General features: G+C 50.3%; 1 protein-coding gene across 1 annotated transcript in view; it reads right to left on the bottom strand.

Annotated features, from left to right (window-relative positions):
- Notch3 (notch receptor 3) overlaps nucleotides 1-10,552 on the bottom strand; it is a 45,124-nt gene extending 34,572 nt beyond the window's left edge. The window contains exons 1-7 of the mRNA XM_050146111.1: nucleotides 10,401-10,552; nucleotides 7,940-8,018; nucleotides 3,243-3,385; nucleotides 2,822-3,160; nucleotides 2,614-2,736; nucleotides 2,296-2,529; nucleotides 46-201 (exon numbers count right to left, since the gene is read on the bottom strand). Coding sequence (XP_050002068.1) covers nucleotides 46-201; nucleotides 2,296-2,529; nucleotides 2,614-2,736; nucleotides 2,822-3,160; nucleotides 3,243-3,385; nucleotides 7,940-8,018; nucleotides 10,401-10,521 — 1,195 coding nt within the window. The 5' untranslated portion in view covers nucleotides 10,522-10,552. The remainder of the gene's footprint in view (nucleotides 1-45; nucleotides 202-2,295; nucleotides 2,530-2,613; nucleotides 2,737-2,821; nucleotides 3,161-3,242; nucleotides 3,386-7,939; nucleotides 8,019-10,400) is intronic.
- Between the last annotated feature and the right edge of the window lie 10,663 nt (nucleotides 10,553-21,215).

The following is a 21,215-nucleotide window of genomic DNA, read 5'->3' as shown; positions in this document are numbered from 1 at the left end:
CTCTCCCCTGTCCTCAGACTCATTTCCAGAGGGCTCTCCTCTCACCAATGGAGCACTCATCCACGTCCTGGTCACATGCCCCTCCAGTGAAGCCGGGTGGACAGGTGCAGATGGCCCGACCACTCACAGGGTTGGTGTCACAGATAGCATCCTCGTGGCAGGGGTTGCTGACACACGCATCGTCCAGATGACACAGGAGGCCTGAGAAAAGGTAAGCCAAGATCAAGATGCTCTCTGAGCCTTCTGGGGAAGAAGTTAATATAAATGCCTCATATCGGGGTGAGCGCCCAACCACAATACAACCATTTTTTTAAAATAATTATTTATTTTATGTGTATAAGTGCTTTGCCTGCAAGCATGCAACATGCATCCGGCACTCTAGGAGGTCAGAAAAGGACATCAGATGCTCTTGATCTAGAATTATAGATGGTAGCCACTGTGTGGGTACTGAGAATTGGACCTGGGTCCTTTGCAAGAGCAGCCACTGTTAACCCTGCAGCCACTTCTGAAGCCCTTCTTAGCACATACATTTAAACAAGACGATAGCACCAGGTTCTCCTCTATGTACTATGACCTCCTGGGGACTCAAGTCTTAGCAGAGCTTAGGTGAGCATATCCCTGGCACTCTATTTAAACTTCGGGTCCCTGAAAAGAAACTTGAGTGGGGCGGTGGTCACTGGGTCCCTTTATATTCTTCCCAATGTGACCGAATTGAATCTATCTGCTTTTTATTCTTTGAGAGAGAGAGAGCGCGCGCACTGGTCCCCAGTTCTGCCCAAAGTTCCCACACGCCTAGCATTTGAGGAAGAAGGTTGGTTCTAAGGATGGAATCACAGGGCTCTAGGCATACAAAGCATGAATGGTGCCACCGAGCTTCACTCCTAGCTGTTAGCTTTTTGTTTATTATGACTTTTTTAATTATTTCTAATTTTAATTAATTCTCTGGGGGGTTGCACATGTCATCGTGCATGTTTAGAGGTCAGAGGGTAACCTGGGTTGCTGATGCTCTCCTTGTACTATGTGGGTCCCAGTGATGGAATTCAGATTGCCAGGCTTACTCAGCAAGCACCTTTAACCCCCTGAGCATCAATCTGGCCCATCTCGCTTACTTCCTCTTTTTGTTGTTGCTTTGTTTTGTTTGTTTTGAAGGGTTTCTCTGTGTATCCCTGGCTATTCTGGGCTCACCTGCCTGCCTCTGCCTCCCAAGTGCTGGGATCAAAGACGTGCACCACCACACCTGGATGCCTCCTGTTTCTTGTTTGTATTATTAACCACAAGTATATTCAGTATCTACTTTATTTTATTTTATTTTTGTGTCTGGACAGCCATAGGTGCTGGGAACCAAACTTAAATTTTTGGTTGTGAGCCTAGCCTTTAATGGCTGAGCCATCCCTCCAGCCCATATCTGCTCTTTCTTAAGCCACTTACTATGAAAAAAATTGAAATATACAGAATATGTTTCACATACAGAGCATTTGGTTCACTATTACTTATCTTTTAACCTGCTTCTTCTAAACCATTTGAAAATCACTTGGAAATGTTTTACAAACAAGTCACCGAGGGCTGGAAAGATGGCTCAGCAGCTAAGAGCACTAGCTGCTCTTCCAGAGGAACTCATTTTGATTCACAGCACCCATGAGGCAGTTCAGAACCATCTGTAACTCCAGTGCCAGGGGATCTGATTCATTCCTCCGGCCTCTGAGCATACCAGTCACGCATGTGGGACCAGACATACATGCAGACAACACAAATACATAAAGTACACTTTTAGGGGGAAGATCAAGACAGGGTTTCTCTGTGTAACAGCCTCGGCTGTCCTGGAACTCACTCTGTAGACCAGGCTGGCCTCTAACTCACAGAGATCTGCCACTGGAATCAGAGGTGTGTGCCACCATTCCCCGCTATCCACGTACCCCTCTTAACACTTTCTAACTGCCCGAGGTGCTGCCTCTTTCCCAGTCAGACATCTCAGTAGTTCCGTAGTTCCCCAAGCCCAGTGGCATCTGTCTTGGACTGTATACCAGTCCCTCACAGGACAGAGGTTCAGCCTGCCTCCCAAATCCAGCATACCCTCCTTCTCTCCCTCCCTCCCTCCCCCCTTTTTGCCTCATCTTTGCTTCCCTTCATGTTAAGGACTGAACCAGGGCCTGGTGCACACTAAGCACACGCTCTACTGATAATCAACACCCCAGCCCCATCATAATCTTTCTAAGACTCAAACCAGAGTCTATCTTCACCTTCCTTTCTGAAACCCTAACTGGCATCCTGCTGCCTACAAAGAAAATGACCACTCACCTGTCTTGCCCATAGGGCAGGCACAGTAGAAAGAGGCCACACGGTCATGGCAGGTGGCCCCGTGGAAGCACACAGCTGTAGCACAGTCGTCAATATTTTGACTGCAGCTCTCACCCGTCCAGCCATTGACACAGACACAGCTGTGGCCACCCAGTAGATTGAAGCAGGTGCCCCCGTTGTGGCAGGCATTGGGCTGCAACTGACATTCATCTACATCCTCTGTGCAGAACTGGCCTAGGACACAAAAAATGAACTGGTCTAGGTTGCCTGTGTACCCACCCGACGTCAGCCCCAGCTCCTTACAGCCCGAGTGCCCACCTGTCCACTCAGGAGGGCACTGGCAGTTGTAAGTGTTAACACCATCCACACACGTTCCCCCATTGAGACACCGATGTCCAGGACAGTCATCCACATTGACCTCACAGTTCTGGCCCTCAAAGCCTAGTAGGGGAGGACAAGATAAGGATGGTCACTAGGAGGCTAGCCTTTCGTCCCCAGCTGCCTCCCCTGGGTACCACTTACTCACCAGGAAGACAAGCACAGTCATAAGTGGTATCACTACTCTGCCTACAAGTGCCACCATTACGACATGGGGAAGGGGCACAGGGCACTGCGGGGTTCTCACACAGCAGCCCCGTGTAGCCAAGCGGACACTGGCAGCGGAAGGAGCCAGGCGTGTTGAGGCAGGTACCACCGTGGCGGCAGGATCCACCCGCTCGGCACTCATCTACATCACTTCGACAGCTTCGACCCTGGTAGCCAGGTGGACAGGAGCAGACAAAGCGGCCATCTGACCCCACTGAGCAGCGGGCACCATGAGCACAAGGGCTGCTGAGGCAGGGGTCTGGCAGGGAGCAGTCTGGGCCTGGAAGAACCAGGAGAGGGTGAGCTTGGGACTGACCACATCTTTGCCTAACTTGGGCTCTCATCCAAGCCCACCCCTTCACCTCGGAAGCCACGGGGACAGCGACAGGAGAATCGGGCAGTGCCTGCCACCACTGAACTCTGGCAGACGCCACGGCCAGCACAGGGGCCTGAGTGGCAAGGGTCTTCCAGCTGGCACCGCTCACCCACCCAGCCTGGCAGGCACCTGTGGGAAGAGATGTGTGGTGAGGACAATATTAAGCGTGGCAATCCCCAACAGATAACACAAGGCACAATCACCAAACACATGTGCCAAATAAACTGTCAAACATCCACTTAGTCTTTCTTTTTTTCCCTTTTTTTTAAAGATAGGGCTTCACTACATACTCCTGGTTAGCCTGGAGCCCACAGAAATTTACTTGTCTCTGCCTCTGCCTCTAAATCGCTTGGTTTAAAGGTGCGTGCCACCAGTCCCAGCCAAACCAATTAAATCAGACAACAAATATTATTGACACCTACTACAAACTACAACACAGAAGCACACAAAATAAAAGTGATTCTTACCCTCTTGGTCCTCACAACCAGGTCAGGCAAAGAAAATAAATCAACAATTAGCATAAAACATGCCAGCAACAGCTTGTATAAGCCACAGGGCTTGTGAAGACATGGTACTCCCCTGAAGAACATGTCCATGTGCCACAAGTTGTGACCTCACCTAATTTTTTTTAAAGGAGGTGGCTCACACTTATAAACCTGGAACTCGGGAGGTTTAAGCAGGTGGATCAGGAGTTCAAAGCCAGCCTTAGCCACAAAGCAAGACCCTGTCTCAAAATAAATATATATTTATTTTTAAACAAATAACAAGAGAGTTGGGAATATAGCTCAGTGATACTGCACTTGTCTGGGATGCACAAAGCCCTGAGTTCAATCCCCAGCACAAGAAAAAAGAAGGACAAAGAATTTTAGCCAATATGGTTATGAAGGATTTCAAGATGAATTCACTCTGGACTATCCAAGCCATTCCAAATGACAGATGTCTTTTTCTTTTAAAGATTGGCTTACTTTACTTTCATACGGATGAGTGTTCTTCCTGTATGCATGTATGTACACAATGTGCATGCCTGCTGCCCATGGAGATCTGAAGAAGGCAAAGACACTCAGGATAGTTGTGAGCCATCATATGTGTTCTACAACCCAGGTCATGGAATAATAAGTGCTCTTAACTGCAGAGCCATTTTTTCCAGCCCCTATTTATTTCTTTTAAATTATGTGTATACATATGTGTGCACTTGCGTGCAGTGTCCTCAGAGACCAGAAGAGATCATCAGAACCCCTGGTGCTGGAGTGACAGGTGGATAACCATCTGAGGGCTGGGAATCAAATTTGGGGTCTCTGCAAAAGCAGTATGTACTCTAAACCACTGAGTCATTTCACCCGCCTGGACATACAGTCTCTTTAGAAGAGAAAGTCTAGGAATGGGGCTCAATGGCAGAATTCTTGCCTGGCGTGTGCAGGGCCCTGGGTTCCACTCCAGGACACAAGAGAAAGAAGTCAGTCAGGGCCGCAAGAGAAGAGAAGGAGAGACTGAGATAGAAACTGACTTGGAATAGAGAGAAGAAAGGTCATGTGCCGACAAAGCAGAGAGTAGGGTGAGGCAGTCATAAGCCAACGACTGCCTGAGCCAGCCAGAAGCTGGAAGAGACAGTAAGGGGAGCCATGGAACGTCTGTAGGGAAAGCCAGTCCTGGCAACGCCTTAATTTCCAACTTCCGGCCTCCAAGATTTTTCCAGAGTACATTTCTGTTGTTTTAAACCACCCTGTTTGTGATAATCTGTTACAGCAACCACAGGGAACTCACAGGCAGCCTAAGGGTGACAGAATGAGTGGGTGTTACATTTTCACACACTAAAGAAAGTAAAAAGGGTGAGTCAAAGGGTGATGTGGGGGAGGGCATTCCAGGTGGTGGGCACAACAAAAGAAAAGCCTAAGACTCCTAAGACACAACCTGAAGGACCCAGAAGCCACACAGAGACATACAGCTGGGCATACTGGCCTGGCAAACAGACACCAAACCACAGCCTCCCACGCGTATATGGAAAACTCTCGCTCACATGGACAGACAGAAGATAGCCACAAACCCTAAACTCCTTTCTCTCAAGAGCACACAACCGTCCTTCCATGGACCAGGCGGGGCTTCTCATGGGCAACCTCAGCCCTCATGCTGGAAGGAGCGCCTTGCAGCCTGCAACCCGTCCCCAAACACACCAAGGTATCCTGAGTGTAAGAAACTAAGAACTGAAGAAGACTTTAAGCTTTCAGCCTTCCCAAGGACAGGGGTGAGGAGGACTAAGGAGGGTGGATGAAAGGTCCTGGTTCTGCAGTGATACAACCTACGTCACCCCTACCTCGACCCTCCTCTCCTCTACCCTACCCTTCCGACTCCCTGCGTGGATCCCCTAGCTCAGTTGGAACCAAGGCCCGGGGCAGAACTCAAAGCAGGTGACTCAGTTTTTAGCGTCACCTTACAATACTTCCTCCCCCGCCGCGTCCCGGAATTCCGTTCCCAGCTAAATGAGTAGAGGCTCAGCCCGGCAGGGGTGGGGGAGGCGTTAGAATTCTGGAAACCGAGAGGAGATGCTCTACCCCCTTCCCCAAAGACCAGCAGAGCGGTGACGATGGCGCACCAGGAGGGGGCGCTGCGTGCAGGACGCCGGGGACTGCGGGTACCATAGCCAGGCTGGGCGCGGCCCCCTCCCTGCGCCGCGGGCGGGTTCCCACGCTCTACGCCCGGCGCCCCCGCCGACCGGTCGGGCCGGTTCCAACCCGGGCCCTGCGCCCCGCCCCGCGCGGCCTGAGTTGGGGGGGGAGGGAGAGGTGGGGAGGGGGGCGGGGGCGGAGAGCGCGGCTTCCAAGGAGGAAACTGACCGACCGGCAAGGCAGGGATGACCGAGCGAGGGAGAGCTCTGGAGCCTACTTGGGGTGGGGAGGGCTGGGGGGAGGGGAGCACACGGATTTGAGGGGGTATCGGGGGAAGAAAGTGACAGTTGGAGGGTCACCCCTAAGCAGACAGGAGGTGTTGAGAAATTAAAGGAGAGGGTTGAAGGCTGAGGGGGACGTAGGGTGAGGCTCCCCACGAGATCTACTCTGGAGCCTTAGCGGGCTCCACTCCGCGCGATCCGGGCTCCCGGAGGCCGCGTGAGCCGGTGATTCACCTGTCAAGGGGCGGGGCGGCCTCGGGCATATTCACCTGTCGGCAGTAGTCCAGGCGTGTAGATCCACTGCGCAGGCGCCCGGCCCCGGTGGTTCAACCTCCCTTCCAAGTGACTCCTTCCAAGCCGCCCCCTCCCAGTTCCACCAGCATAAACCCCCAGCCTCAGGATGCTCCTCAGCCAGCAGGCCCCAGGTGAAGCTAAATGGGGTTCCAGCCACTTGAGGTCATCCGCCAGTTTGACTTCAAAGGGGGCTCTTCTATATCGGAAGTCATCCAGGTCCCACCTAGCTTGAGACTGACCCACTGGCTGGCCCACACGGTACTGAGTAAATGAACACATTTATGAACTAATTAATAGCTACTGGATGGACTGCTATTACTATTAAAATGAAAACAAGCCCAATAAGGACAGAAACCTTGAGGTCCGTCCTACTCTGTCCCCCTACACACACACACACACACACACACACACACACACACAAAACCCAGACTAAGCAAGCACTCACCAGTGAACACCTTCAGCCCTCAAAGAGCTTCGAAAGTCTCTCTCATTTTTAAATGTATTTTTAATGTTTTATTACATTATTGTGTGTGTGTGTGTGTGTGTGTGGAGGTCAGAGAACAACTTGTAGAAGTTGGTTCTCCCCTTCCACCTTGTGGGTCCCCAGAATTTAACTCAGGTTGCCAAGTTTGGCAGCAAGCTCCTTTATCTACTTGAGCTATCTCGCTGGGCCCCCTGCCTTTAAACACAAAAACAAAACAAAATCTCACTCTATGGCATAGGCAGGCATGGAACTCAATTTGTAGTGCAAGCTGACCTCCAACTAAAGGCAATCCTCCTGCTTCTGCTGGGAAAGACAAGTGTAAACCACCCATTTTAAGGTTCTTTTCAAATCTTCACTGCCAACCTCGTGAAAGAAAAGGCATTACAGATGCAAAAGTGGCTCCCTCCGAGGGTTCTCAGCACTGGCTCCAGATGTCCCAGAACTCAGAGCTCTGTCTGCCTCTAGTTAGCTCTTTCCCAGCCCCTGCTCTTCTTCCCCCAACCCTCTGCATTTCCTTGTATTACTGAAGAAATAATTCGTGGGCTCCTTCACGGTCATATGCCAGGGAAAGCCTTCCTAGTTCACAGATGCAGGAGGTACAGAAAGAGAAGTGACTAGCCTAAGGTCACACAATCCAGAGAGCAGTACAACAGGACTCTAGTATAGGCAGCCTTTGTGCCTCCTGAATCCTGAGATAATGGGAGGCTATGGGAGTCCTCAACATTGTCAAGTCCCTGTCATTGGCCCTGGCAATCAATTTTCCATTCCAGAATACTGTGACTTCACGGGTTTAAGTCTCAGCCACTTAGCAACATGATGTGGGATTTGAACCTCAGCCAGATGAAGTTCAGAGAGCCTCCGCTCTTAACTCTGTCTAATTCCCAATAGGGAAACACAAGAGGTTACCCAAGCCACACACATGGAGGAAGTGATACCAGCAATCCCCAGGAGACGCAGAGGCAGAGGAAGAGGACAGATTCCCTCCCCATGCAGGGCCACTAATGGCACTGGGCCAGACACTCACAGGCAAGCAGCCTCCCGGGAGGGCTGCTGGATGCACCGACCTCCATTTGCACATGGGCTTCCATCCAGGCAAGGGGGAGCTACGTGAGGGCAAAAGAAGGTGGAGAGGTCAGACAGGCACCCAAAACCCCAAACCAAAAGGACAGACCCTCCTTTCCTGTCTGCCAGGCAACAGCTGCATGGGCTGGAAGGGTGTCTCTGTGGGTACTGAGAGGCCCCCTATCTACAGTTCCCACGGCCCCCCGCCCCAGCCCCAGCTGTTGGGGCCGCAGCTGTCCCTGCCAGCTCAAGCCCTGGGAACCACAAGGCAGGGGTGGGAAGGAGGAGTTGACTTGTGCCAGATGTGGGGGCTCAGGAAGCTGCCCAAATTAAGATATGCTTAATAGAGAAGGGGTACATCTTCAAGCCCATGTCCTGGAAGAATGGAGGAGGCGGGGAACGGTGGGCCTCTGGGTTTACCTTCCCTTAATGCTGGGGTATCTACCCCAGTCAGCCAAGTCTGCTGGCTCTTGAAAGAGCAGGCAAAGTGTCACGCAGGAGTAACTGATGACTGCAGTAGAGATGGCTTTGGGTATACATGAGCAGGGTGTGTAGTGTAAGGGAGAGGCATCTGTTGCAAGACGTGTGCTGCCCTATCCAGTGTCCCCATCCCTCAGGGCTGTGTCCCTCTTGGGTGTGTCAGTCTTGCCAGATGGGTGAGAGGTGTGGCCAGGTCTGAGTTAGTGGAGAATTATGTGCTCAGGCAGGTGCGGGCCACTGCCAAAGTGTGTTCCTTGGAGGGAGAAAGAATGGGGGGGAAGGGGGATAGGACAGACAGCAACTGAAAGAAACACAAGAGAATGAGCTAAGAATGAGGGACCTGGTCATTTTTGTGACATCACACTGGAAAGTGTTTGATGGGAGACACGACTGTGCGAGCTCTGTGTGTGTATGTTGTGCACACATGCTTGTGAGTTTGTGTGACAGTCCGTGAAGACTTGAGAGTATTAGGCCACTGTGCGGCTAATAGTGAAAGTGTATGTGCATGTTATCACGCTGGTTATCTGTGAACAGCATAGTCAAGTACTACATGTGCACACAAACATGCAAGCTGCATGTGCTGTGCATCCACCTATATGAGCAGCATTATTCATACAGCTGTGTGGCTAGGGTGTGTCTGTACAGGTCATGCATTGGCACCTGTGAGTATGACCTTGACTATGAATGCACATCAAGTCCTGGTAGATCCATGCATGTGTGATCATATTTGACCTTGTATGAATGCACATCGGCATGTGAACAGTGAACACGTAGGTGTGTCTTGTGTGTGCCAAGTGTGCATCAGTGGGTGTGCTAAACCTAAGCACATGCACATTTGCATCTCTCATTGTGTGACAGGCCATGAGTCTGCGCTGGCCCCGCGGGGGCGGTGGCTCCTGCCCGGTCCTGCCTAGATGAGCCCAGAGGCGAAGCTAGGGACGCCGGTCCCTCTCTGCAACTCTCACCGGGCCCAACCCTGAGTCCCACCGTGGGCTCCCTAGAACCCCTGGCCCAGGCCACCGGCTTATGCCCCTCCCCCGCTGATCAGGCCTCCCGGGGCGGGATGGGGGCGCCCCCTCAATCCCCCGCTCTGGCCCTCCATGGGTCCCGCTTTGTCTGGCAAAGAAAGCGCGAGGCCGGCCGGGGGGAGGGGGTGTCTAGACGGCGCAGCCATTGTCCCGAGCGGGGGAGGGGAATGAAGATTGGAGGAGGAGGGGCGGGGGGCCCCGGGCCGGCTGGGGAGGGGCTCCGGCCATAGGGAGGGGGCCCAGAAGCCGGAGAGGAGCACGTGGGCCTCGCCCCTTCTTCTCCCGGCAGAGAGGCGGGGTACTGAGGCTGTGGGATCCTAGCGGCCAGAAGAGGGAGCGGGCGGCACGCAGGGGAGGGGGCGCGGGCGCCGCTGGGGCTTCAGCTCCGGCTCCTCGCGCTCCAGTGCCAGGTCTTGCAGCTCTCCGGCCTGAGAAGTTTTCTCCGAGTTCAGAGCTCAGAGAACTTCGCGCCCCCACTTTGCCCCCCCCAACCACCACCACTCCCGGCCCGCCCGGGATGGGGGAGAACCTTTTGTGCAAGGGGGTCCTAGGCCTTGGGGGTCCTTGAGCCTTCACCCTAACCTTCCCAAACAGAAGTAGGATGGGGTGAGCCTGGAACTTTTGATACACCTCGCCTCCAAATTCCAGCCCCCAAATTCCAGATTCCCACATCCGAGTCTCCAGGCTCCGTCTCCTGGTTCATTCAAGGATCTTGATTCCTTGGGCCTCTAGGACCCTTCCTTCCTATAACGAATCCCTACGTGCCCCATGACTGGCATACAGACCCCAGCTCCTGCACCTCTGCCCCGGTTCTAGTCCTGGGCGTACAGGTCCCCTAAGTTTGGTACTTAGGGGATTTTGTGCTTCCCCGCCCCTGCAACCCCAGTCCCACCCTCCATGTCCCTGATCCCTCACCTGCAGCCCCCGGCCCCGCTAGCAGCAGCAGCAGGGGCAGCGCCCGCATGGGCGGTGGTGGTGGTGGTGGCAGGGCCATCAGGCGACGACGGCGGCGGCGGCCCCGGGCCCCCGGCCCCATGGCGGCCGCGACCCTCCCTCCTTCCTCCTCCCTCCTCCCTCCTCCCTCTTTCCCAGGGCTCCGGGCGCGTCCCGGGCCAGCCTCCGCGCCGCCAAGCCAACTTCGCCGAAGTGAGGCTGCCGGACCGCCCCGCCCCCAGCCCTGGGCGGTTCGCCCCGCCCCGGGGCCGGCCCTGAGCGCCCCCGCCCCCTGCCCGGCCTCCTGGGGTCCGACCCTCTACCCCTCAAGCCTGGACCAGCGGACCTTGGTACACTCACGTCGGCCACGAGAGATGTGGAGCTAACCGGTGTGACATGACAGACATCCAGATCATGGGCATACCCATCCCCATCCTCCAGCACACAACCAAAGCCAAGGCACACATACACAGCCAGGACACCACCAACAACAACACTCCAAACCTTCCCAGCCTAGGTCCGGAGAGTCTAATGAACACCTAGCCTCGGTCAAACCCAAGCAAACCCATGCAGAAGTTTCGTGAGGCCACGAAACATCAACCAGTTCAAAACTCGTACCTAACTATGCCATAAACCCGGGCAGTCTTGCCAGGAGTCGAGTGCACGTGAGTCTCATGTGCCTGTGTGCCGTTCTAGCAGGAAGCAGCCTCCTTTCTCCTACAGTGTGATGGTCACAAAGGTCTACTGAAGGGGGAAAGGTGCTTGCAGTCAATCCCGAAGACCTGAGTTCAATTCCTGGGACCCTCCCCCATGGTAGAATAAAAGAACCAACACATATAAATTGTCTTCTGATATCACATGCACCCTGTGGCACACACACCCCTAAACAGACACTGTGCACACACACACAAGAGAAATAAGTAAGATGCAAACTTTTTAAAGGTTCACACCAGCCCCTAGCACACCCACATCCTATGTGTTTTCACCACGAGGCCCATCTTTTCTTTCTTTTTTATATTATTTTGGTTTTTCGAGACAGAGTTTCTCTGTGTAACCCTGGCTGTCCTAGAACTCAGTTTGTAGACCAGGCTGGCCTCGAACTCAGAGATTCATCTGCTTCTGCCTCCCAAGTGCTGGAATTAAAGACGTGCGCCACCTCCATGCCTGGGGAGGCCTATCTTTTCATGGCCATTAACTGAGTTTTACAGTACCAGTCGACCTGCAAAGGCTTCTGACAGACCCCCCTTCTAGGGTGAGAATGGAAACTCTAGAGGTCCTAAGCTCTGTCCCCAGGGAGTCTCAAGAGCGGGGGGGGGGGGGGGGGAAGTGACATCCCCAGCACTGAGAGACCAAAGGCTGGGCCAGAGGACACATAGAATCCTGAAAGGGCACACTCAGACATCAGTGTAGTGGAAGGAGAAAACCAACTCCCACAAGCTGTCTTCTGACCCAAGAAGTAGAACACATGCCCCCAACACCAGATACACAATAAATAAATGCATCTTTTATTGGGCTAGATTTCATATGGCACACCTTCTCTCGAGGCAGAGGCAGGAGAATCTCTGTGAGTTTGAGGCCAGCCTGGTCTACATAGCAAGTTCCAGGACAGCCAGGGCTACATAGCGAGACCCTGTCTTTAATGTGTGTGTGTGTGTGCATGCACACATGCATGTGTGCACACGTGCACATGCAGAAATCAGGAAAGGGCACTGGATCCCTCAAAGCTGGAGTTACGGGCATTTATGGAATACCAGCTTGTTACATGAGAGCTGGGATCTGGAATCTGATGCTCACGACTGTGCAGCAAGCTCTCTTAACAACAGAACCTTCTTTCAGGCCCAATCTGCTATTTTCCTGCTTTCGCTCCAGTTCCTTTCCAGGCAGAGTCTCAGGCAGCCCAGGCTGGCCTTGAATGACCTGGAAGTCCCACTAATCCTGCCTCTGCCTCCCCAGTGCTGGGATTACAGGTGTGTGCTTCCATGCTTGGTTTATGAGTGTTGGACCAGGCTGGCCTCAAACTCAGAGATCCACCTGTCTCTGCCTCCTGAGTGCTGGAGTTAAATGCATGTGCCACCATTGCCTGGCTGCTTTGGTTTTTTTATTTTTTTATATATAGGATCTTACTACACAGCCCTGGCTGGCCTGGAACTGGCTATGTAGATCAGTCTGGCTTCAAACTCACAAAGATCCTCTTGTTTCAGCCTCCTGAGTGCCGATACTAAAAGTGTGTGCCACCACACCTGATTCTTGATTTTTTTTTAAGTTGAGCTATAATTTACATTGCATAAATTTACCTATTTGCTATTCTATTGTTAACAATTCAGTGTCACTTAATAAATAATCAAAGATTTGAGTTAATTTTCACCTCTCTGGCTCCACAACTTTCCATTATCCTGGAGAAAGGATCTTGCTCCTCACAAGAGCCACTTCTCCTCTCCCTGCCAGCAGTCACTGACAATTATGAATCTGCTGTCTTTGTCTATGGCATTGCTTTCTCTGGATACTTACAAGTTTCTATAAATTTATTTATTAATACGGGGTGCACAGGATCTGAACAGAGGTCAAAGGACAACTTGCAAGCGTCAATTCTCCTCTTCCACCAGGTGGACATGGATCAAATGCAGGTCAATGGCTTTGGTTCTGAGCCATCTCTCTTGGCCCCCCAGTATTCCATATAAATGGAATCCTGAACTTTCTGACTGGCTTTTCTTTCTTTTTTTTTTTGTGGCTGTGAGATGAGACAAGGTGTCAATATGTACCATTGGGTTGCGTGGAACTCACTACCTAGGCCAAGTTGACCTAGACCCCATAGAGAGCTGCCTGCCTTTGGCTTCCTCACTGCTGGGATTAAAGGCATGCACCACCAACCACACCACACCACACCATGGCTTTTCTTTTTCACTTAGAATTTGGAAGTTCTGGGGATCTACCAAAAGACCTTATATTTGCCAGACAAGTGCCTTCTACTGAGTTACATCATCACTACATTTTTTATTTTGTGTGTGTGTGCGTGTGTGTGTGAGTGTGCGTGCGTGTGTTTGTGTGTTTGTGTGTGTGTGTTCCTGTACTCCATGGCTTGAGTGTGGAGTCAGAGGATAGCTTAGTGACATAGGTTCTCCCCTTCCTTTGTGTGGGTTCTGAGGATTGAAATCAGGTCACCCACCGGTTTGCCTGGCAAGTGCCTTTACCCACTGAGCCATCTCACCAGCCCTGTTGCTTCCATTAGGTTTTTGTTTGATTTTGGTGTTTTGAGACTGTAGTCCTGGCTGTCCTGGAACTCACTCGGTAGACCAGCCTGGCTCTGAACTCACAGAGGCGCATCTGCCTCTGTCTCCAGAGAACTGGGAATGAAGGTGCATGCTGCTTTGCCTGCTTTATCATTTAGGTTTGGTTCTGCAGTTCCGAAGATGGAACTCAGGATCTGGTGCATGCCAGGCAACTGGTTGTACCAATGAGCTACTTCCTTAGCGTTAAGAACTCAGATCTGAACTGGGGTCTAAGGGATCCCAGGCCATGTGGATTACAGGGGAGGGGTAAGGAAGGAGTAGAGGCTGGACAAAGGGGGAAAATGTTGCATAAGAAGGAGGGCAGGCTGATTCTCCGCAGCGTGCTGAGTAAGCTGTCAGCTGACTCAGCCTTGTCTCTAATCAGTCTGGGCAGGTGCAGCTCAAGCCCCTCCTCTCTATAGGCCCAGGGGGCAATCCCAGCCCTACCTCCCCATCCTGTCGTTCATTCCTCTCTAGCAGCCTCCCTTTTAAAAACAATTTTCTGTTATATCTTATTGGCCCTAAAGAGACGGCTCAGGGGTTAAGAGCACTACTGTTCTCGAGACCTGAGTTGGATTCCCATAGCCCATGTTGGACTACTCACAACTGCCTGTAGCTGCAACTCTAGAGAATCTGATTCCTTTTGCCTCCAAAGACAATTGTACTCATGTGCATACACACACACACATGATCAACATTAACAAAAGATAAATCTAAAAATGCATTTATTTGGGGCTGGAGAGATGGCTCAGTGGTTAAGAGCATTGCCTGCTCTTCCAAAGGTCCTGAGTTCAATTCCCAGCAACCACATGGTGGCTCACAACCATCTGTAATGGGGTTAGTTCCCTCTTCTGGCCTGCAGGTATATACACAGACAGAATATTGTATACAAAATAAATAAATATTTTTTAAAAAAATGCATTTATTTATTTGTTTGGTTTGGGTTTTGGGTTTTTTGGGTTTTTTGTTTTGTTTTGTTTTTTTGAGATTGGGTTTTTCTATGTAACAGCCCTGGCTGTTCTGGAACTCACTCTGTAGATCAGAACTCACAGAGATCTGCCTGCCTCTGCCTCCTGAGTGCTGGGATTAAAGGCGTGGCCACCACTGCCTGGTTTGCATTTTATTTATTTTGTGTATAAGAGATGTGATGCATACGCATTTGCCACATGTGTATATGTCAAAGAACAACCTGCAAGTCAGTCCTCTCTTTCTACTATGTGGGTTCTGGGCCTCAAACTCAGGTCACTAGGTCTGGCATTAGGCCATAACTCTTAAAAGCCCTTTCACTATCCTATGTCAAACTCTTTCTTCAACCAGCAGACCTGTAGTTTTCTGGTCCTGGTCCAGACTTTTCTCTCTGTCACGGATAGGGGGACCCTTTGGCTTCCTCTCCAATCAGGAACTGACAACAAATGCTTTTATTTTTCCCCAAAGTAATATTTTTATTAATTATTTGGGAATTTTGTACAATGCACCTCAATCACATTCACTTCCCATTCCTGTGCCCTTCTCCCCTCCGAAAGAAAACACCAAGTCCAACTTGTGTTGAAGCATGGTCAAACTCCCAGTGACCAGGTCCTTAAAGAAAACAGAGCCCTTCCACATCCCATGTGAGGAGCTACACTTCAGAATTTGCCACAGTTTTTTGTTCTGTTTTGGTTTGGTTTTTCGAGGCAGGGTTTATCTATAATAGAATCCGATACCCTCTTCTGTCATGCAGAGCACTCATACATAAAATATTAATTAATTGTCAGACAGTGGTGGCCACATACCTTTAATCCCAGCACTAGGGAGGCAGGAGCAGGTGGATTTCTGTGAGTTCGAGGTCAGCCTGGTCTACAAGAGCTAGCTCCAGGACAGGCTCCAAAGCTACAGAGAAACCCTGTCTCGGAAAAAAAAAGTCTCACGCATGTACACACAAATAAATAAATACATTTAATTTAGAAAGAAATTGAAACTGGTCATGGTGGCATGGCCTTTCATCCAGCCCTTGAGAGGTAGAGGAGGTGGGTCTCTACGAGTTTGAGCAAGGCCTCATAAGTGTTCATATCAAATTCCTGACCAGCCAGGGCTGAGTAGTATGACCATGTCTCAATATTGAAATGAATACATAAATGGCTGAAGGTGCTCAACACCAAGCCTGCTAACCGGAATTCAACTCCTGGGCCCCGTGTGTTAGGAAACAACCAACTCTAGCAAGTCATTATCTGACCGACCTCCGAACTCATGCCCCTCTCCCTACAAGATGAATACACATTTTAACGATAAAAAAGAAATTAAAAAAGAAAGGGATTCCTCTCCAGGAAGCCCTTCCTCCCCTCTAGCTGAGGTCTTCTCCCCACCCCTTAGCTGTCCCCATGATTCAGCCTTGTTCAGAAGAGGCGGGAGGTGTCTATATCTCCCTCTGTAGCCACGACCCTCCCACAGGAAATTGAGGGTTTCCTGAGGTTCGGATGAAAGATGAGACTCCCAAGAGCCCCCAACAGCGAATGAGTACGGGGGGGGGGGAGGTTATAGGGCAGGGTTTAGTAACCCAGGAAGCGACCGGAGGGGTTAGGATGCCTGTAAAACTCGTCATGGTGGTTCCAAACCACACTCTTCAGAACCATCCAAGGGATCGTGGAATCCAGAGAAGGGTCTGAGAGTAGAGAGAGCAAAGCTAGAGCCCTCGGGTAGGCCTTGTTCTCTCCCGAGCCATCTGAACAGAAGCTTTTTCTCAGAATGGACGCTCCAACGGGTGCTGGGACGTCCTGCACAAAAAGCACCCAGGGAATTTGTTGATCCAGGGGCTTCTGTTAGACAGGAAATTGTGCACACAACGGCGAAGCTGACATATGAGAGTAGAGACCAAAGGAAGAGGCGGCCACAAAAGAGGAATTGGACAGAAAGAGGATTTCCCTCTACCTCAAATCCTCGTTGCCTTTCTCTAGCTATGGTGGAAGCATTGCTCAAGATTCCAGGGTCCCAAGGGCACAGGAGTGGCACAGTGGCCGTTCCCACAGCTTTGCAGCCTTTGGCTGCTCAGACCTGTGTGGTGTGGATGGGCAAGCGCCTCCTCCCTTGACCCTGCTGGCCGCCTTGGCTAGGGACTACATTTCTCGTCCATGAGCTCAGTCCCTGGGGACTTGGGACGTGGGACCAGGCCAAGACACAGCTGTAGGCACACGGACCAGGAACCTGAGAACATGCCCTTAGCTTTTCGTCCGAGAACCGCCCTCTGTGTCAAATCCGCGGCGAAGTCCTCCTACCGCACACCCAGGAAGGGTACCACTGCCATGGAGAAAGGCAAGGGCTCCCTGGATATGTGTGGCAAGGCTAAACGCCGGGACTTGTGGGCTGGGGACCCAGCCAGGCCTGCTGACACAGCCTCCCTGGGATCCTCTGATGCCTGAACTACCAAACTGCCTAAAATGGCATGGCCACTCTCCTTAGCAGCTTCATCTCCCTCCTGGCAGCCTTTTGAGCCTTTGACAGGCTGTCTCCAGGGTAGGAACCACCAGTCTCCCGCCCAGGACAGCTCTTCACCTGGGGGCGGGGGTCATCCCAATACTCCACCTTCTCTTCATTCTTTCACTAAATTGTGTTTACTTACTTGTCCCTTTTATTTAAAATTACACTTAAATTTTTTACTTTTATTTTCCTATTTGTCATGCGTGTTTTGACTGCATGTACATTCAAAAAGCCACAAAGCCAAAACCACACAAAGACAAGGGATCCCCTAGGACTGGAGCTGTGAGCTACCATAGGAATGCTGGGAAATGAACCTGGGTCCTATAGAAGAGCAGCCAGTGCTCTTAACCACTGGACCATCTCTTTGGCCTCCTTAATTATGTTAAAGCATTATTGATGTGTGTGTGTGTATGTGTGTGTGTGTGTATGTGTGTGTGCATGCCTGTACAGCGTGTGTACCACGTGTTTGTGGAGGTCAAAGGACACCTTGTAGAAGCTGATTCTCTCCTGTCACGTAGATCTAGGGATAGACCCAGGTCCTCGGGTTGGTGGCAAGTATATCTACCTGTTGAACCACCCTACCAGCTGTCTGTTTATTTTTGAGACAGGTTCTCAAGTATTCTACACAGGACTTGAAGTCACTCACTAACTCACTAGATAGTCAAAGGTGACTTTGATTTCCTGATCCTCCTGCCTCTACCACCCAACTGCTGGGATTGTGGGTATATAACATTCTAAGCAGCATTGGAAATCAAACCCAAGGCGTTGTATGGGCTAAGCAAACATAGTATCAACTAAGATACACACTGACCCCTGTTTTCTTGAGTTTTGTTTGTTTGTTTTCTGGCTTGATTTTTTAGAGACAAGGTTTCTCCATGTAACCAGTTTAACTGTCCTGGAACTCGCTCTGTAGACCAGGCTGGCCTCAAACTCACAGAGATCCACCTGCCTCTGCCTCTCAAGTGCTGGGATTAAAGGTGTGTGCCACCATTGACAGGCCTGCCCCATTTGTTTTTTGATACAAAGTCTTGATATGTAACCCAAACTGGACTTGAACATGACATCCCCCTTCCCTCAGCCTTCTAAGTACTCGGATTCCAAGTAGCACATCCAGCCTGGCAAATAACCTACTTGGTGCCAGGCCCTGTTGTAGATGGAGGTGTCCCAAGTCAGAGCCAGTTCTCTGATGAAACATGACAGACACAAACAAACAAACAATAAATGATGCTGGGCATAGTGGTAGATGCCTGTAACCACGGCACTCAGGTGACGCAGGAGGACTGTGAATTCAAGAGTAGCCTGGCCTACAGAGTGATACCCTGTATCAAAAACACCACCACCAAAAATCCTATCTTACTTTGTTTTCTACTGATATGATAAAATATCAAAACCAAAAGCAACTTGGGAAGAAAGGGTTTATTTCATCTCACAGCACAGCCCATCCATCAAGAAAGCCAAAGCAGGAACCTGGAGGCAGGAACGGAAGAAGTCATGGAGGTGCTGCTCACTGCCTTGCTCCACATGGCTTGCTCGGCCTGCTTTTCTCTACAGCTCAAGACCAGCTGCCCAGGGATGGCACCTCCCGCAGTGGGCTGAGCCCTCCCATCCCACGTCAACCATTAATCAAGAAAATGACTTGCAGGCTTGCCCATAGGTCAATCCGATGGAAGGCATTTTCTTTTTTTTTTAATATTTATTTATTTATTATGAATACAGTGTTCTGTCTGCATGTATGCCTGCAGGCCAGAAAAGGGTGTCAGATCTCACTACAGATGGTTGTGAGCCACCATGTGGGTGCTGGGAATTGAACTCAGGACTTTGGAAGAGCAGGCAATGCTCTTAACCTCTGAGCCATCTCTCCAGCCCCGAGGGAGGCATTTTCTAAATTGCTGTTCCCCCTTCCACGATAACCTTAGTTTGTGTAAAGTTGATAACTAACACACACAACCAAATAACAAACAACTAGGAATGTGGCTCAGAGTTATAGACTTGCCTAGCATAAATGTGGCCTTGGGTTTGATCCCCAAAATGTAAATATAAACAAAAAAGGAGCCTCACATGATGGCGGCTCACACCTTTAGTTCCAGCACTTCAAAGCAGAAGCAGGCAGATCTCCGTGAGTTCAAGGCCAGCCTGGTCTACATAAAGTTTCAGGACAGCCAATTGAGACCCTACCTTAAAACAAAAAATTCAGAGGCAGCATGGGGAAAATTGCTCAGCAGTTAATAGTATATGCTGCTCTTGCAGAGAACCTGAGTTTGGTTCCTACCACCTATGTGGTAGCTCACAACTGCCTACAACTCCAGTTCCAGAGGATCTGTCTCCACTGGAGGGCACCTACATGGTGTGGTGCACTTACAGACAGGAAGGCAAAACACACACATAAAAAATTCAATAATTAAAAATAAATAAATAAATAAGCTGGGTGGTGTGGTACACGTCTTTAATCCCAGTGCTCAGAAAGCAGAGGCAGGCAGGTCTTGGTGAGTTCCATGTCAGTCTGGTCCTCAGAGTGAGTTCCAGGACAGCCAGGGCTACACAGAGAAACCCTGTCTCAAAAAACCAAAAATAAATAAATGAATAAGACATTAAAAACTATTGGAGCCAGCCATAGCGATGCATACCTGAAATCCCAGCTCTGGGAAAGCTAATTTGGACACTTTAATAAGACCCTGTTTCAAAATTAAAAGGTGTAGCATATAGCTCAGTAGCAGATTTGCCTGGCATTTGTGGGGCCTGAAGTTCAGTCCTTACTACCGAGAGGGGAAAAGAAAACAACAAAACAAAACCCTATTGAGATGTGACGGTTAAATGGGCACAAGGAAGGGAGAGATGGCGTGAAGAGGACTTGCTGAAGAGGGAGAATTAAAGGAAAATTTTAAACACCAAGTGAACTGGGGAGGCCAGCAGCCTGGGGAAGGGTATCCCAGGCAGAGGGAGCGGTAAATAGGCATTTCTGGTCAAAGAAGGAGGCCAGAGTTCTGGGGTAGAGATAGCAAGGGAACAAGAAGGCTGAGTTCCAAGAGGTCAAAGCCGCTGAGATCCTATGCCGAGTATAATGGAAACCACTGGAGAATGTTAGTGAGAGGCTGAGTAGATCATTATAAAAACTTCCATCTTCTTTTCTCTTGGGGGACCCCCATGCTCCTGCTGCAACAGCCTTCTCCATCAGAGGCCCCATCTTCTACATGATCCTGCTTAGCTTCTCCATGAGACCATGGGCTCTGTGGGTTCCTGGCCTTGCTCAGTGCTGAAGCTCCACTGACTACCACACAGCCTAGCACTCAGGAGGTAAAAATAATTCTTATTTAGTAGGCTGCTGGAGCTAGAATCGAAGGCTGCACACAGACTTGGCAAAGGCTCTGTCACTAGGTACCCCACCTCAGTCCTAACGAACTGTCAATCGAACCAATCAGAAGGCGGGACTAGTAATGAGTACATCCTCAGGACTAGCCCACTCCCTGTGGTGGTTTGAAAGAAAGTGGCCCCCAAAGGGAGTGACACCGTCAGAAGGTGTGGCTTTTTGACATGGGTACTGGGAATCAAACTCAGGTACTCTAAAAGAGTAATGCATGCTCTTAACCACTGAGTCATCTCTCCAGACACTAAAGGATACAATTTTTGCTTTGTTTGTTGGTTTTTTGTTTGTATGTTTGGTTTTTTTTTTTTTGTGGGTTTTTTTTTGTTGTTGTTGTTTTTTGTTTTTTGAGACAGGGTTTCTCTGTAGCTTTGGAGCCTGTTCTGGAACTAGCTCTTGTAGACCAGGCTGGCCTCAAACTCACAGAGGTCTGCCTGCCTCTCCCTCCTGAGTGCTGGGATTAAAGGCGTGCATCACCCGGCTGTTTGTTTTTTGAGACAGAGTTTTTCTATGTGCCCCTGGCTGTCCTGGAACTCGCTCTGCACAGCACGTTGTACTCAGACTCAGAGAAAGGATACAATTCTTAAAAGTCTGCACATATGAAGTGCACATAAATGGACACGACTATGCATAAACTCAAACATACACATAAACAAAAATGAAATGAATATTTATTCTTGAAAAAGCCTAGAGGAGCTGGGCATGGTGTGCATGCTTGTGATC

The sequence above is a fragment of the Alexandromys fortis genome, unplaced genomic scaffold, assembly GCF_014885135.2.
Source record: "Alexandromys fortis isolate MF-2015 unplaced genomic scaffold, M_Fortis_MF-2015_v1.1 scaffold_42, whole genome shotgun sequence".
Classification (NCBI taxonomy): Eukaryota; Metazoa; Chordata; class Mammalia; order Rodentia; family Cricetidae; genus Alexandromys; species Alexandromys fortis.
This window is presented reverse-complemented; position numbering and strand designations above follow the sequence as displayed.